General features: G+C 39.6%; 1 protein-coding gene across 1 annotated transcript in view; it reads left to right on the forward strand.

Annotated features, from left to right (window-relative positions):
* tox2 (TOX high mobility group box family member 2) overlaps positions 1-19,020 on the forward strand; it is an 88,632-nt gene that overhangs the window by 60,058 nt on the left and 9,554 nt on the right. Inside the window, exons 4-6 of the mRNA XM_070903261.1 lie at positions 1,839-2,126; positions 16,883-17,150; positions 18,604-18,845. Of these exons, the coding sequence (XP_070759362.1) occupies positions 1,839-2,126; positions 16,883-17,150; positions 18,604-18,845 (798 nt within the window). The remainder of the gene's footprint in view (positions 1-1,838; positions 2,127-16,882; positions 17,151-18,603; positions 18,846-19,020) is intronic.

Here is a 19,020-nt window from a genome sequence, read left to right on the forward strand (position 1 = left end):
GATTTAGTGTAGTGATGTAGTAATGTAGTGATCAGTGGACTGAATTCTGCATTAATTTTGTCTCTGATCAACCAAATGTTAGTAAGTAGAGCTGTCAGCAAGGGGTAGTCTGCCAAATAAATGTTTATCCTGGAGTCCTCACCAAGAAATTGAGAACCACAGGGCGTCAGATTTCAATTTAGCATTATGTTTTCTTTTTTACTAGTGATGATACACAACAAGGAATCCTGATATATGAAAACAATGGAGGAGGGACACCAAACAGTCTTATAACAGTTGTCCATTTTTTTTGTTAGCTGTCAGTTTAACTCATGGTAAGGTCAGTACCAACGTTAAAGGGCAACTGGTAATGAAGCACAAAGGAGAAGTACTGTTGCTATGGTTACCTGCAATCTAATATTGCTGTGGTCAGCAATAGTTAACGACAAAGTGTCCAGATACACATAAAATGCACATTGGGAAGGCGAAGAACATGTCCTTCTCTTGACGCGACAGTTAGCTTACATGTTAGCAAGTAGCAACGGCAACGTGTACTGTTGCCACGGATACTGTAACTTTGCACTAATGTAGAGTTGTGGTTAAACTGCTGAGTGGAACTGTTTGGATGTGTCCTATTTTACATATTTACCAGACACCTGTGAGGTAAATTTTTTTTGCCACTGTTAATTCCCATTTTAAAATGTTCTTTTAACAATATCGAGAGCTGCAATGATTAGTTGATTAATCGATTAGTCGATCAAAAGAAAACTATTTTGATATTCGATTCATCGTTTCAGGATTAATCGATTATCAAAATACTTTTCTTTTGATTATTTTTCAAGCAAAAATGACGGTCCAGCTTCTTATGTGTGAGGATCAGCTGCTTTTGTTTGTCATTTATGATAGTAAATGAATGATGAGTAAATGAATGATAAATGAGTTTTAGACTGCTGGTTGGACAAAATAAGCAATTTGAAGACGTCAATTTGGGCTCTGGGAAATTGTGATGAGCATATTAACATTGACTTAACGATTAATCAATGAATCATGAAAATAATCTGTCATGAAAATAATCATTAGTTGCGGCCCTAACAATATCCTCCATGTTCCACAACATAGAACGTTGTTAGTTTTAATTATGTCAAGAATAATAGAATAATACCCATGAACCTCAGCTGTCATCGCAATGGAGAAGAAGCCAATTAGAGGCGTGAATTAAAGCTGCAGCAAATTGAGAGTGCTTTGGTGTTGCATCTGGGAGCAAAACTCGCACCATAGTTGCCACAATGTGGTTTTTAAGTTTAATTGTACTGCAAAGTCTGTTACTACTTCATCTTCTCATTTGTGTATCTGCCTAGCGTACCTGATTGTTTTTCATATCTTAATGTGTCTGTACTTTCTTATTGTGTGTCTGTATTTCTATCTACAGGACCCCAGAAAGACTTCTAACCCTAACCCTAAACTGCAGCTGAATTTTAAGTTTGGTGGTTGGATGTTTCTTGATGAAATGCACTCAGCTGTAGTTGACTTTTGTCCATATGTTTTATGTACACAGGCTTGTACCTTTGACTTTTTATAGATATTTTGTAACACAGTTGCTCATCTTTTATGTTTTATACCCATCCAAACCTTGGAAGTGCTCCAGTTTCCCAACATGGCCTATGCAGGAAATGAGCAGGACTTTTGGAACCCTTGGCGCCTGAAATAATTCCTCTCTATGTCGTAACTCTATTATCGTAAACTGAATGTGCACATCTGGAGCCCATATGGAATCGTGTCATATAGAAATCAGTTATGACTTTGCTACTTCCTGAAACCTTCGTTTTCTCACTTTTTTTCTCTCTGTGTCTCTCCCTCAGAGCTACACAGGTCAGACTGGTGGCGGCGGGGGAGGAGGCGGAGGTGGTGGCACGGGCAGTGGAAATGGAGCCGGGGACGAGGACTACGAGATCCCCCCCATCACTCCACCCAACCACCCCGAGCCTCCTCTTCTTCACCTGATGGAGCACGACTCTACAGGCTACCTCTGCCACTCGCTGCCACACAATGGGCTCATCAACCCCTATTCTTACCCAGAGCTGCCCACACTCATGATGTCTAACATGCTGGCGCAGGACAGCCACCTCGTCTCCAGCCAAATGCCCTCGGTGAGTAGCTCTACGTGGACTGAACCATTTTATGGGAGCCCCGTAACACCAGAAAGCTGACGTTTAATGAGTCAGAGATTATTTTCAGTAATGGTTACATATGTTTGGAACAATTTAAGCTTCTAATTACAGTGAAAATTATTTGGTGCCTCAGAGGAAAGAGGGTTGGACTTAAACCAAACCCTTTTAGTTTGGGGTGTGATTTCAACTCTACTGGCTCATAACAAAACTGTAGGACTTTGAAGAAGTACTTTTTTTTTGTATCTGAGATACCAAGGAGGACATGAGGGCAAAATATTAACCCTGTCCACACAAACAAACACTGAACAGATATCATACACTGAGGCAGATACAAAGTCTCAATTTAGGGACAGAAAAGATGATGGAGCACATGACTTTCAAATGTGTCTGAAAATGAAGCTTTTTTGGATATTACAAAAAAGCCATTTAAAAGAGCTTCCTAATATAAAAACAGATTACAGCCTTATGAGGTAAATGCAATTTTCAAGACATGAAGTGGGGGAACTGAATGATTGTTCAGCGGTTGCCATGTCAGCTGTGATGCATGGAGAAAAGGATTGTGGGTAAATCCATCAGCATCATATCTACCTTGACAGCGTGCATCGGTCAATCTGTCAAGCCTTCAAACATGAATACGCGCTGATTACCCCCTCAGCTCCACACAGAACTGCTCTTCCACAAATTAGCATCTCCAAACCATAATTGCATTCATGAGAACGGCAGGAAATGGAGCAGGTTTCTATCACAACAAATGATATATGTACAGCTTATGTGTGAAACATAATGTAGACTATAGGCTGCTATAAGCAAAATCTTTCTGGTTAGCAGTCTCTCTTATAGCATACATAAAGGCAAGACAAATCGAAGCTGAGTAAATGAGTGTGGTGTTCAAAGTGGTGTTGGCTTTTTCAAGATATCATAAACAGGAAGCTTCACTCTACAGCTGTGCCTTTCTGGTAATATAATAGATTGTATGCAGTTCATAATAAAGTTTAGGTTTTATATTGTTATTTTTCTGTCTGCGGCATCATCAGAAATGACAAGTCAGCAGCACCTTTTGTGTATGTTGTATGTATATATACAGTATACATCAAATACATACAGATTCATATCAAGGTCAAGCATGATGTATTATAATGTTTATCGTAAACAGAGGAGATAAGGATAAACAACAGTCAGCACAAAGCCAAAAAGACGACTTGATAAAGATCTGAAATATAAACATACTATATATTATATATAATGTTGGAATATTCCCCCTAGGTATTGGATTCATGTGTCATTTATCTTCATATTCATTTCACATTTTGGTCATGACCTTTACTGTGGAGACAGTGGTTGATTGGCCGGTCTCTCTCTCGGCAGTCAGGATATTTGTTACTGCTACAGAGGGCCACACTCGGTGGTTTAATAGATTGAATACTGCAAGTTATGTGATAAAAATGCATGAGATTTGAAATGTTTGAAAGGACACACGATGAACATATAATCAAAACACATATACTACAAATGCTGGTAATTGCTGGTGATTCCTGTTCTGATAGCTGTGCCTTTAGCCGTGGTTTAAAGGGGTGTTTTGGTTTTGAATGTGGAGAAACAAAGATAAGTGCAACACATATTTTAAATGTGATATATCGTCCAAATTAAGTTTGTATTCAAGGTAATTTAGAAGCAAATAAATCAAGAAAAAGCCAAAAGAAATGACAGCAAATGTAGAATAACCGGGTGATCAGTGATCTTTAATGTTTTTTTCTTTGATGTTTCTAACTGGCTCTGAGAGAAACTCCTTGAACATATAGGAGGTCTTTTCAGGGCTTCTGCTTCAACTTCACTGCGAAAAGCAGCATATAAAGCAAACTCAGAAATTTCTAAATCAAATAGCCTGCCTGGGCGAAACTACCAAACCGTAGCAGAGGTTCATTTGTGCTGAGAATGGAGTGTCTATTAAATTGGTGCCTCACCTTGACACAGACGGTTGAGCAGAGTAATTAAGCAAACTCTGCAGTTCAAACATGAGATGCTATCATAATGAATACCTCACCTGACATGGATAGATAAATAACAAGGGTTAATTCTAATTTTAGACTGTTTCAAATCTGAAACACAGTGTTTGAGTGCTACATGTAGATAGAAAGAGGTTTTGCTGTTGACGTTGTACTGTATGTGTGTGTCTATGTGTTCCTGTGTCCTCACTATAAACAATATCTCTGCTGTTGAAATGGATCCACTACATCTGGAGGTCAGGCCTTATATTCAATCTTGAGCACATTGAAAAAAAAAAATCCATTAGGGTTCATCTTTCCTGCATCAGCCATTCTATTGTGGTGCTGCAGTGAGATCTGTTTTCATCAGGCAGATTCAATACGTGAGCTGGGCAATGAAAAGAGTGCAATAGAGTTGGATGAAGAGGGGAGGGTGAGGATGGAGAGAGGGAGAGAGAGAGAGAGAGAGAGAGAGAGAGAGGGCATTGTGGGGAGGGAAAGCAAGAAGAAATTGCAAAGAGGAAAGAGGTAACTCTTATTCAAAATGAGCATATACCTCCAGTTTTCTGTACCTCCTGGATTTCATTATTAGATATTTTAGAGATAATTCAGTTGAGTGAAATAAGGTTATTCTGTCTCAACAAAAGGCTGAGAGCTTCTGCTTTTTAAATGTGTGCCTACGTGATTCAAGTATCAGGACGTTTGAAAGTACTCCATTGCAGGTGCAACAATATAAACATAAAATAAATAGGGCGATTATATAACGGAAAGGATTTAGAGTAGAGCAGTATCACAGCAGCAGTTGATCGTATTGAGGGAGCTGTTAGTGTGTTTCTTTTGTGAACTGTACGACTGAATAGTGCTTAGCTTTAGATCTTTATGTGGATACAACAGTGGATTGTAGGTGTGGATCGTCCGGACCAATGACAACCATCAAGATTTTCACTTACATGCAAACTAAAGACGAAAGACTGGTGTATTTCTCTTTTTCTTCTTATCTATGTGTCCCATGAAAAGACCAAAACCAACAATGCATTAGTCTGTCTTAAATACTTTCTGACTTTCCTTTCCAAGTCTGTTTGTTCCCTACTGAAGACGTAAATAAACAAACTGATCACAAACATGTAGTTTATGTAGCTGTAGTTTTTAGCAAACGTAAGTCAAACAGGAGTAAATATTGAATTTGTTGAGGACTATTTTCAGCTACGGATTAATACTCATTTGGTTTGCTAGTGAGTATTTACAGCAGCAGGATGGTGAATGTGCCCATGCTTACGGTAATGAAGGTCTGTGGTACAGAGGAGTAAGCATATCATGCTTTGGCTACACAGACACTGTTAGTAGAGCTGAGTCAAATAGTCATCAACAGAAAATGAATCGGATAATCGGTTGTTAAAGTATTTTTTTACGCAAAAGTGCCTAAAAGTCACTGGTTCCAACTTCTTAATATGAATATTTGCCAGTTTTTTTTGTCCGCTACAATAATACATTTATTATCTGTGGGTTCTGGATTGTTGTTGGACATTTTCATCATTTTTCACCATTTTCTGACATTTTATAAACCAAACCATTAATCAACTAGATAAGATAATCTGCAGATTAATCAATAATGAAAGGAATTGTTAGTTGCAGACCTACTTGTCAGTAGGATCAATTCATTGTTGGATTTGGTTCGTGGGATTTTGTTGACAATAACAAAACTATATTTCCATATTGCCAGTCTAATACTTTAAAGATAAATCATAAACAGTAACGAGAGGAGTTAATGGACGCTAACCGTCCTGTCCAACCAGGTGGTGACTTTTTAGGTTCTTTTCTCCTCTCCTGACGCTCCAAACCTGAAAGACGTAATTCACTGGACTCCCCTAATTTTGTAAAGAGGCCATTTTCAATTCATATGGTTCTTTTTTTTTTTGCTGATGCTTATTATGTTGCAGTCTGAAGCCCCTCCTGGCCAAACCTGATATCTTTCAGAGAGCTCTTTTCTCTGATGCTCTGATGCACTTGGCAGGGCCTCTCTCTCTCTCTCTCTCTCTGTCTGTCTGTCTCTCTGTCTCTCCCTCTCTGCCTCTCTCAGTTAATGCCCCCACTGTCATAGCATCTACAAGTTCCAAAACACATTAGACATTTAATAGCCATGCTCAGGTTGCATAGATCGTATCAATACAGCCCGGAACGACATCTCTGCTGCTGCGAGTGAATAATTTCTAGACTCACAAGTGAAGTTGCCTCGTCGTTGTCTCCTCTGTCTTTATTTACACCAAAACATGCCTAAAGCAAAACTATTTTATTATTGACTGGCTAGATATATTTACATGAGCTTCACACCTGTGATGTAACAAGTACATGTACGTCTGCGATCTATTTGAAGAGAAAGGCTCTATATTCAATTATGGTATATTTAAAATGCTCCTCAAATTTCTGACCTGTTCCTGCAACTGGAATAAATTATCTTTGATTAGGCTTTTTTTCATGTTCCTCAATGATGCATGCAATATTAGCCATCATCAAACTGGCTCGAGTGTGATGTTTTGAATATGTAACAGATGATGAATGTATAATCAGCCAGGGGATGTTATGCGTTACGGGTATGTATAAGCAGAAAGAGCTATATGCAGACGCAGCCTTAGCTCCGTCAAACTCCCAGGTATTATCTCATTTGTTATTTTCCAGAATACAAGACGTGAATCCGCCTGAATGAGGGTCAGTTCGTTTGTAATGAGGGTTGTGGCACCCTAAAGATCTGCCGGCTGTATTCATATTCAAATTCATACTCTAATTTCTTTTGTTAGCAACATTTAAATGTAAGAATTTCTCCACAAGCTCTTTATCTCCAGTTGTTGAGGTTAATTATCAAGCGTTAATCCCACCCTGATTGTCATGTTAAGTTGGGCGGATGCCTGTGTTTTCTTTTCTTTCTTTTACTTTTACTCACGAGGTATTAAGTGCTCCTGGCAGGTGCTCGCTCTCCAAGCCTGTGTGAATGAAATATGAGCTGCAATGTCAACTGAACTTGTCACAGACAAGCTGGGATGAATTAATGATAAGAGAGCAGAGGTGTGTTTTAATGTGTTCTCCCTCTGATGGAGGGTCTCAGCAAACGTATTATCGCATACTGTACACCTGCTGGTTTTTGTATAAACATGGAACAGAGAAGAAGGTGGATTAGAGATAAGGGGATGCATTTATAGAGAAAATCTTGGTCTGCTAATTCTGAGACTGAAAAATGAATAGCACTGTATGTCACCTGGACTGTTATCAAGTGACTTTTCAGAAGTATTGTAATTAAATGTGTTTAGACTTTTTCCAATATGGACTTTAAATTTGTCTTACCTTTTCCTTTAAAGACTTTCTGCTCTTTGAGGCTTTGCCTTATTCTATACTTTTCATTCAAATGAAGAAAAACCTATTTCTCCTTTGAAAGACCTTCATTTTCAGTCATTTTTTAAAGGGATTAGAGCGTCTGCGGAAAATGATGGAATGTCTGTCGCATTTCACCACAGTTCAACAAGCCCAGTGATAGAATGGGACTTGTATTAGTTATTCCAATGTTGATTCAGGCGTGGATGATTTTGAATGATCAATGCCTCCAGCAGAACAAAAATATCACTTTCTTGTTTGATGGCCTCTTGAAATCTGCAGGGGAAAAATAGGACTGTACCTTAAACTGCTTCCCTTTTCTCACTTTTTTTTGTGATTATTTATTTTCAAATTGTCCCTAAGGCTAATGTTCCATTTGGCATTTCACACCTCCCTCTCCCATAAATGAACCATCACAGCCATAAATCACTGGACAAACAGAGACTTGTGCAAACCCTGAAAGGTTCAGAGATTTATGTAACACATTCATGTTTTCCACTTCCTCATTTTAGTACTCCACTGGTAAAGCCTAGCTAATAAAAGGTCCTATTAATATTTCCTGTTGCTTAGCAACGGCAGGCAGCAAGTAATAGCATTCTGTGGAAAAATAGATGACCGATAAGGAAAAATTCAATTCTTTTCTCATCTCCTGGGAGAAAGTGCCTTATTTCTCTGGCAATGTGATATGAAACTGTAGTTGTATATTAAGAAATATCTTAAAAGAAATATAGGTTATTTTCCAATTTCATCATTTCAGAGGGATATTTATTGCAGGCTGGAATGGCAGCTCATCTATTTTCTCCCCATACGATAAAGTCAATTAACCTATCGGATTAAGCTAATCAGAGGATAAGGTGCCGACTTAATTTCTTTCTTTTTAATCAGATATTCTAAAGAGATGGTGTTAGATAACACACGCACCGAACTTTTAAAAGATCAGCTCTGTGAGACAAATTGCATTTCATTTATATTGCAGTTGTAATTTAAACTTGTTTTGTACAAACACGGGGTCGGCTTCTACAGTATGGAGTGCTATGCAAAAATCTCTTTTAATAACGCTGCTTATCAGTGTGATCCAAAGGTAATGGAAGAGGATCTCTATAGTGACAATTTTCAATTTAGATAATTCATCACATTGTATTTCAAAAACAACTGAGTAAAAGATGTGTTATCGCACACATGTTGTTGTCATCGTCCTCCTCCATACTGCAGATGTGATCAACAGAGGCATTCAAGCAAAGAACAGAAGCTAAAGAAACAAAGGCAGATTCAGCTGCAGCAGATAGCCGGTGTTATGAAGCAGATACATAGATAAGGGATTTCATATTACACTTAGCCACGGGCCCCTGCTGAGATTTATCATGCCATGAAATCGTGTCCATATTGCACTGTGGCCTATCTCAACCATCCATCAGCTCATTCTGCTTTCACCGCCAGGAATATTCTGCCCTGGTGGCGGTGGAGAGCTGTCCCATGTCATCTCACTCAGGGACGTCTCCCCTGCTGTGCCACCAGCCACCAGTTCAACACAACACTGCCACACTGTCTGCTAATGTGCACAAGGCTTGAGTCAGGGTGATTAAAACACTTGTGTTCATGTAACATAGTGTGCTGTGTTACTGTAATCCAGCACCAAGAGGCGCAGACTACAGGCGAAATTCAAGGGCAGTGTTCATCCTCGATGGTGCCAAGTAGGAAGAAATGTCTCCAGAAATTACTAGAAGGTTGTCACAGTTTACATTCAACATCAGACTTGAAATTGGGTCAAAATCTCAACAAAGACTCAAAGTAAGCTTGAGTATGTCTTTGATGTGTCTTAATTTTCATAGCATTTACAGGATTTAGGGCTCTTTGTTTTCTATTAGGTAAAATTTGATGTCTGTTTTGATCATTAAAAAACAGATGAATATTGAAACAATAATGATATTAATACAAAATATGATTTGAAGTTCAAAACTGTGATTTAATCATTTTTTTGCTGAGAAAGACTCTTAGCAGCAAACCAGTGGCTTCTTTGTGTTTTCTTCCAATTTTATCATCAACCAGAATTATTTTCTAAGATGTCTTTTTATTTAAAAAAAAAATGCTTTAGTGATCAGTGTTGACTTGCAGTAGGAAGCACAATGTGGATGTGTGGGGACATTAAATCTGGGTGAAAACCAGCAGTGATCTGCTTCTTTTTTGGTGAAAATGAGTCTTCTGCAAACTGTACCTCAAGCTGTGAAGGTGTGATGCAGTGAACCGTGTGATCACATGTACCGCAGCAATAGCAATGAGTTAATTTGTTTGGTAATCCGCCGTCTGTAACATTTGCTATAGTTCAACACTGGAGAACAAGGTGAAGATGGCTTCTGTCAGGCATGTGTGAAATTTCTCTGCGAGATGATTTTACACACATGTAAATCTCCTCGCCATGACCTCCTCTCGTGTGGCACATACAGTACTGTGTGTGCTCCAACTTTTCATATGTGTGCGCTTTCTTGTTTTTGTTTTCATTATTTCTGCATCTGCGTTCATTTTTTTTGTTGTGTGAGTGCGGGCACGCCCACACACACACACAAAGTGTGTTTGACACGGCAGTCAGGAGTCTCATTAGTGGGAGCAGAGGAGCCTTGCCTTTTGCTGTCAAGAGTTTGTGTCCCTACCGCTCCTCACAACCGTCTCCTACATGTCATGTCAGGCAAGGCTCTGATTCTCTGACGCTGTGCTTTGTGAGGTGAGCTCAGAGACACGCCCGGGCTGAGAGGAAGCGAGACAGGGGGAGAAAGACACAGTGAGAGAGAATAAAAAAGACGGAGGAACAAGAGAGAGAACTGGGGGGAGGGGGGGGTAGAAGGGGAGAGAGAGAGAGAGAGAGAGGAAATAAAAGCAAAGGAGGTTCTGACATTAGCAGTAATGAGGAACATGGAGGATGGTGCCGAGGGGGACATCATGACATTACTATCTGCAAATCAACCACGGCCTTGTTGCTGCCACAGATTCATTCTGAGAGGCGTTCAGGGTCAGTCACAACCATCAGCAGCCTCTTTGTGCAAACGCTTCCTGCTCTACTATTAGATTTAATGATAATAATCATAATAATAATAATAATAATAATAATAATAACAATAATAACAATAATCACACAAACATCTTGAAAGTTTCATAACCTTTTTAGCATTTACTTTTGTTATAGCTCCACTTCTGTTTTGTTTTTTTGCGTGTGTGTTTATTTTATCGTTTATCTGTGTGGCTCAACTTAAAAAGTAATTCCTACATTTTATGAAACTATCAAATGTGTTGGCATGGACTCTGCTTGGTTTTGAGAGATATAGTGGCAAAGTCCATTTCAACAGTGTGGCTCCTTGAGATGTTCACGGAATGAATTTCTTCTTCTCCCTTTTAAAGTTTGTGTTGGAAACTCGTAATTATTTCCTTATGCTGCTAGTTTGTGAGGTATTGCTGCTTTTCTGCCAGATTAATTACTTGATCGCAGTTCAGCGCAGGAGGTGCAAGAGCAAGCATTTTTTAAATATTTTTTCCCTTTGACTCGCATGTAATTGCAACGATTAAAAGTGACCTTAAAGTGTCTTGTTTTGGCAACATGGAGCGACTGCCAAGCTAATAAGTGAAATGAGATTTTAATGGTGTGTTGCTAAATACAGTTGGCTGGTAGTACACCTGGATCATATCATCACATTACATTTAAATCAAAGTCTTCTTGTCTTGTTGAATAACATTTTATAAGTCGTCTTGACTACTTTTAATAACACATCCAATTAAAGCTTCAACAAATTCTTAAACCACTTGTGTTTCTTTTTCTCCAACATCCCGGCATCTGCTGCCCATCATATCTCCTTACTAAGCATCTGTCTGATGTCACTAGAAGGCAAAAGCAGCGTTTTGCCTTTGCTTTCATACTTAAGTAGCGTATGATTCATAAATCCACTCTCTTATTAATTCTCCTCAGCTTGTGTAAATGACCCTCCTGGGTGTATATAAGCTTGATAAACCGAAGACATGGATGAAGGGAGAGAGGAGAGAGAGAGAGGGAGAGAGGGAGGAGGGGGAGAGAGGGGAGGAGGCCCGAAGGCTCTTTGAGGAACAGAGTAGTTAGTGCTCTGCCCTCAGGGTGAATGAGAAGTAGCTTTGAGGGCTGTGAGGCCCGGGGTTGGCTCCCCACCTAAAGGCGTGTTTACCATCGTGTTGCACGGCGGCTGTGCTTTTGAAGGATCAGTCTTGAACGCGCCTCTAATTAAAGCTGTCATGGCTGGGTGCCTGCAGGGATAATGTTCTATTATTATAGTCATTTGTTTCAATTAAACGCTGGGTGATTTTACAATAGCAGCCGTGAACCTGTGTGAGTGAGCCATCACTCTAAACAAGATGGCTCCAGTCAAGCAGGGGGTGAGGAGAGAAAAGTCTCAGGAGTCGCAGAAGCATTGATCTCTGTATATTCAAACGGGGCAGGACGGGATAGAAAGGGGGACTGAACGTCTGATGGCGCTGATTAAAGCAGTTCAGCAGATGATGTTTGTTTAAAATTCAAATCAATTCAAATTCAATTCAAATTCATCGGCAAATACATTCAACTTTTTGTTTACATTTTGATGTAAGTGAACTAAAAGTGAGTTGACTCAGCTCTACAGAAGGCACTTAATTAAAAACTGACACCCACTGAAGATTTATTTTGATGGGTTTTTTTAGACGGTGATAATAAGTTGAAACACAACCACAACATTTATTGATTCTTCAGACTGGTTTATGATGATGCCAGGGCAATAAAACCTTGTGTAGCAATCAACCCGCTTATTTAAATGATGAAACAGATGCCACTCTGGTATAATCATCATAAGGACGGAGCAAGGTTAGCTGTTTTACTCTCCTCTGGTGTGAGTCTCTCCTCTTTCTCCTTGTGGCTGTATAGAGCTCTCTTCTCCCCTCCTCTCATCTCTGTGCTGGTGGTCAAATCCCCTTAGCTAAATCAAATGGTGCAGGCAATTGGAGCGGCCGTGAAACCATTTCAAAGGTAAGGTCAGCAGGAGCAGGGGAACAATGGCTTTGTGATATTCCATCTCGCACACAATGTGCTACACATAATTGGAAAGCCTTTGTTATTTGACTCCCATTTGACTATGATGTACAAGATGTGAATACAAACACGACAGGCGTAACGATGGCAGAGGAACACGTTCACACCGAGTTTCCTGGCTTTACATCACAGTTTAGGTCTGCCTGGCTGCTCATCTCCAAAAAGCAATATCTAACTGTCCTCTTGCTAACTTTGGAGATGGATTTTAGTAGTTAGGTCATGTGGTTTTGTGTATCCCTTTTCTCTGACTGTTTCCCTACTTTTTTCCTGTGTTACGTCTTTCTGCCTCTCTCTCTCTGTTCCAGTGTCCTCTTTCCTTCCCTCTTACTTTTCCTCCTTCCTGTTTATGAGGGACTCTGATCTCCTGGGGCTTTACAACAAACAGCTAAATTGCTGGAGGTTAAGCACAGCTATGACAATACCCAAGAGAACTCAAAATCCAACTTCATAAATAATCTAAATATATAAATTTAGGCCACTGCATCGCTCACATTGGTAGTTGGTTTGTAGTTGTACCACGAAATACAGCGGAAAAATGATGATGATGATGATGATGATGATGACAAAAGTGTTCAGTGAGTTAGCTGCTTCAATTTAGAATAAGACTAATGCAGTGCTAGCTTTCTCAACGTATAACAATCCATCTGGTCGACCTCACTCAAATAAAATAACATCATTTTCATACTGCATCACCGACCAAGTCCGGAAATAAAGTCAGTGTTACAGGCCTGTCTATGTCAACAGTCCATGAAAAGTCAGTATGTGTTACATGCTAAAGGCAGAGAGCAGTGACCAACCAAATCCTGTTACTCACTGTGCACTACTCCCCCCTCTTTTGGCCAGCCATTCGGATGACACCATTAGGAATTAGCATACAGTACCTATGGCAACCGGCAACCTTTGTCAGATTCTTTCATAATATTTGTACAGCCGTCTGTCGCTCGCTTTATTTAGCTCGGGCTTGATGGCGCTATGTGATAACTTCTTGCTCTGTCTGTCTCACACAGGTGAAAGCACCAACTAAAAGCACTCTGAGACATTTAAAAAAAAAAAAAAAACGACATTAGACTATTAGATGTAAATCATCACAGCAGGAGCGTTTTGAGTAATGAGTCCTTTAGGTGTTACTGTATATAGCTGCTTTTAGTAACTGCAACAAGGTACGGTAATGCATACTTTCACACATATCAAAGACTTGATATGTCATTGCTTTTACAATAGCTATATGCTACAACTTTAACTATACTTTCACGGGAACACATTTGTTTCTGTGTCTTCTGGTGACTAACTGCTTCATGAGTTAGGACAGAACACTCAGCTCTAATGAAAATTGAGTCAATGCTATGAACTATGAGGGTGAATAGAAATGATAGCAGACGAAATGTGTCTTTGATTCAAACAAAATCAAGACGTACAGTGAATTATTAAATTTTTTATTAAAAAGAAATCTAACTTAACTCTCATCCGAAGCCATCTCTAGGACTTTCACAAGAATAAGGTGAAATAAAATGTGTTTATTAGATGTAGATGAACTGTAAGTGAGTGACCCTGCGTTTTTCTGTCTCTACTCTTACGAGTAGCCCAGTACCCACGATGCCATGCTGCCTTTCCCCCCGGTGAACTCCTCTGCTCTGCATGTCTCCTTCTTGTTTATATTAAACATGGTGTGGCTCAGATTAAAGGGTGACAATTTTGCCTGGAGGCTGTTGCTATGGAAACGCGTCTGCTATAGCTATGATAGGCCATTCATGTTTGATTAATTGGTTTTTCAATGCTTCTTGGTTTGTGAGGACCCTTAAAGAGCAAGTCCATGGAAAATGGAAAATTAATGGATTTCTATTTCCTTCTCTTTCCCCTTTCTTCCTTTTTTTCTGTCTTACTACTTATTTTGCTGAGGCTATTTCCTCATGTTTTAATAAGTGTAGTGATGGTGTTTTGAATTATGATTGGAAGTTGGAGACTGCCATGGATGGGGGAGGTTAGCGCTTGGTTATTTGAAATGCAAAAGGAATGTCTTTGTTCATGGCTGCCTTTTGTGAGCAGCTGCTGAGGCAAACACAGAATCTAATGTCGTGTGAATATTATGAGTTTTCAAAGCAGGGCAGAGCCTCCTACAACATTACTTTGTTGTGCATTTTTATTCTAGCAATCTACTGGGACCAATTATGATTAGAGAGCGAGCCTTCATCTCTGAACCTCTACTCGTGTTTATCAAGACCTCATATGCTCGGGCCTTTTCAATTTGATCTTTTTAGTACTTCACTAATGTGTAATGTATTATTTAACTCATAAATGTTTAATAGAGCTAACAAATGCTAGCTCATCACTTTCTGATCTGTAAATTGCCAAACATGCCCATTTATGCCTGCATTAAAAGCATCCTTTGGTCCATGCTCATGTTGTGTCCTGATGAATCTTGAAGAAAAGCTTTTGATGCAGTTATTACTGAAGATCTTTTTTTTTTTTTTTATCTTTGTGAGCGTCTAATTCTGTAATTACTCTGAAGGGTGTTCTCCTTGCGGAGGTCATTCTCCAGCTGCGAGGACCGTTTTTGTTTCTATTTCTTTTTGAAAACGGTGTTATTTAACGTGGCAGAAGGTAACACTTTTCTCTTTCAAAGCCCACAGTGAGCATAATATATCTGCAGGGGGTTGATCAATGCCATTGACACAAGCGTTGCTTTGCAAGGTGCTGAGATTTCTAGCTTCTTAAAACTTAATTTTCAGAAGCAGGAACTAAAGTCTTCCCACAACCACCAACCAGGCCACTGTGTCTCAAGGACCCTGGAGGGCCTGCACTTGTTGCATTTCCTAGTGATTGCCTATAGAATCCAATAGAACCATGGATTGTACCTTTAACTGCAATAGAGAGCCCCCTCATTTTGAGCTAAGTGATCGTGGGCCTGTGTGTTACATGGCTGAATGGTGAAGCAAAGCAAAATATGGCTTGAGGTACAGTTCCCCTAATGGCTCAAAACTTTGACTTGAATGGAAAAGAGTAGATTGTTTTCATTGATTAACCTGCAATAACTTTTTGGCCAATAACAGTTGCTAATTTTTCACATCTATACGGCAATATATGCTTTCGTTTGATCATCTCATCGTTTAAGTCCCATATGTTAGATATAATATATGTTTACCAGCTAGTCGCTAACTGTATCTGTCCACCATTTAGTGCGGAGCAGGTAGTGTACAGCCGGTTTTTAGAGCATTTTTGTTGGAAACAGCTGCCATCTGTGGCCTTAAACAACACTATGAAAGGAGTGAAAATGAACCAAAACAGCTGTGGGCCGGAAAACCAATAATGAGCTAAAAGATGCTAAAAGGCTCCGTAGAGCTGAGGGGAACTGTAGAGTTGGATGATAAGTCTCTGTGGCTTCATCACTACAGTCATGTGATCTATTGTTTATATAGAAATATTGATTATAGCTGTTTTAAGCTCTCAATAGCAGATTTCACTTCTCCTAGTGAGTGTTTTTAAAGTGATTTCAAAATAACTTTGTATAAAAAAATCAATGTCTTTAAAAAAGGGGCATACTTGGGTCATATTTGTTTGATTGACAGCTGTCTAAGCCTATCACAGTGAGCCGTGTTGACTGCTGCTCTCATCAGGCTCCATCCAGCTCCAACTCATTTAAAAATCTAGATTTTCTGTCTTCGGAAACTGAAAAAGATGGCAGCAGGCAATAAACCCAAAGGCTACCAGGCTTCAAAATGAGCCTTCAGAAAACTATGTCACAGATGCTGTATTCATGTTTTTCTGGTCCGGTTAGCTAAGAGTGAATGGTATTAGCCTTTAGGGAGTAAGTAGATGTCTTCTAATGTCTGAGTAAGTTGTCTTGGTTGGTTGGACGGATTATATTTAGTTCTTTGTTTTTTTAATGATATATTTCCTCCCAGTATTCAAAATGTGCCCCTTTATGAATGTCAGTGCTGAAGTCAGGTACCAAACAAGTAAAATAGATAAACTTAAACCACAAACCTACATGTTTGAACATAGTGCCTGTTGCTGTCCTGAGAAAAGACAGTTGAGAAAGAAAAGAGAAGCTTTCTAACCACCAGCCTCAGTTTAACAGTGAGACCTGTAAGAGGGTTTTTTTGTCTGTCTAGTTTCTGCCAACAGACACATTACCCTCATTACATAACATCTCAATTTTTTGTAAGTTATTTTTTGTCTTTTTTGTTAGAACACATGCATATTTTCCTCAAATTTAAAAATGTCATCTCCACTTCTAAGTCTTTGCATATTTGGCTAATTGGCAAACTTTTATTACTTTGAGTAGAGGAGAAGATAGTAAAGCTGGTGTTCTTCTCTCACCCCAGATGCAGGAGATGGCTTTGCACCACCACCAACAGCAACACCATCACCAGCACCCAGACGGCACTCATTATGACCCCGCCCGTAACCACCCCCTGATAAACAGCTCTCCTCCGATACTGCCCAACCCCATGAGCGCACTCTCCCAGCTAAACCCTCAGGTCAGCCGGAGTTCACTGCCCCATGGTTCCCCCTCACCTCCCGGAAGTAAATCGGCCACACCCTCCCCCTCAAGCTCCAATCAGGAAGAGGAGACTGATCCTCATTCAAAGGTACTGATGTGGCAACGCTTCTCTAGCTTGTAGTAGTGGAGTAGGAGGCGAGGGCTTGGCAGTGCTTCTCAGAGATGGTTGTGTTGTGTTGTGTTGGGTTTAAACAGGGACTTAGGGGTAGCCATGCTTGTGCTTTTGATTTGGTTGGCTGGAAAATGTTGCTGTTGAGGGGAACTGAAGCCATTTTTTTATCTTTTATTTTGTGTCTGAGTGGTGCACTGTGGTGTCAAATTTGAGAGAAAATTGATTTGAAGTATTTTGTTCATGATTGAATTTAACATGTTTTGTTACTTAAAATTGTCCCTTTTTCTTTATTCTGAGCGGCACCATTTCCAAAATCTGGTTCGCACTTAAAAGCAACACAATTTTGTCTTGGTCCTTTTGTCCGAGATAATTTCACCCTCAGACAAATTTCCTTTCCAATTATACAGTTGCGAATAGCTGACAGTTCATTACCACCATGGCATGTTTGTAAGTTTGTTGGCAAACTCTTGCACACACACATTAAATCTTTTTCCCTGGAGTAATATTAGAGATATTGTACATCAAAGTGAAGAGACCTCCGTTATTTACAGATGTGAGGGATATTTTAATGGGCTGCACCGTCAACAACACAGACACAAGGTGTTGGCACCTAATTTTCTCATTGGAGTCATATACAGTCTGATTTGAAACCGACCACTGCTTCATTTAAATCACTCATTCATTTAAATGAGAAGAGAAGGACACTTGTTTACATTCATTTGGTGTATGTAAATCTGTAAAACTGTTTTCATAAATTGCCCACCGACCCAATGTCTCCGTGGATTTGCTTCGTATCCATCAGGGGAATGTGAATGAGTGTATAATTGAATCTGCCACATCCACAGTGTTTCAGATTCATCTGTGTGTTTAAATGCTAGCTTGCAGTGATACAGTATAACATGAAGGGGATTCTTTAGTTAAAGAAAACATATTTCCCATACATCTCTGCTGTGCTTCTCACTGTGTGTGAATAAAAATGATTACCACCTCTCCTATCAGTAAGTAATTCCATTTGCTCTCTCCCCGATTCATTCTGAGACCACATCAAAGCCAGAGCAGATACAGCAGGCGATTTAAAATTTCTTCCACCCCCAGCAAGAAAAGTCAGAATGTATGACTTGCTGAACAACTGAAAAATAAAGATTTGAAAAGGTTTGATAAATTCAACTAACAGATGTTATTTTTTGACAAAGTAAGGCAGAAAAAAGTGCTGTCAAACTGTCAGTGAAACATTGCTGCAATATTCAAAAGCTGACAACATACATTTTGAACAGAGAGCCTTTAATTAATGAATTTAATGAAGTGTACATGCTCCACCTGGACCCAATGTTATAAGCATTCATCAGAGTTGCAATTATTCACTCTAGCTGAATTGGTCGACCTTGTTCCTGCAGTGTCAATAAGCTGCTTTGTTTTTTGTGTGTTTTTGATGGTCTTCCAGATCACGGGCGAGAAGCGGCCGTCTTCGGAGATGATGAAGCCCAAGCCCAAACCCCAAAAAAAGAAGAAGAAGAAGGACCCCAATGAGCCTACAAAGCCTGTGTCAGCCTACGCCTTGTTCTTCAGAGACACCCAGGCAGCCATTAAAGGACAGAATCCCAACGCCACCTTTGGAGACGTATCCAAGATAGTAGCCTCCATGTGGGACGGCTTGGGAGAGGAGCAGAAACAGGTAGATTCATTTTGTGTACATGTGCAGAATATGGAGAATGTGTTGTTGATTGACCTTTGCAGGACTATGCAACATTTGAAAGAAGAAATAACACATTCTTCTTGTAAATTAAAATTCACATGAAATTAAAGACACCCTTACTCAATTTAATATGTTCAGAGGTTTTGCTGCTGCA

Source organism: Enoplosus armatus, chromosome 3 (assembly GCF_043641665.1).
Source record: "Enoplosus armatus isolate fEnoArm2 chromosome 3, fEnoArm2.hap1, whole genome shotgun sequence".
NCBI lineage: Eukaryota > Metazoa > Chordata > Actinopteri > Centrarchiformes > Enoplosidae > Enoplosus > Enoplosus armatus.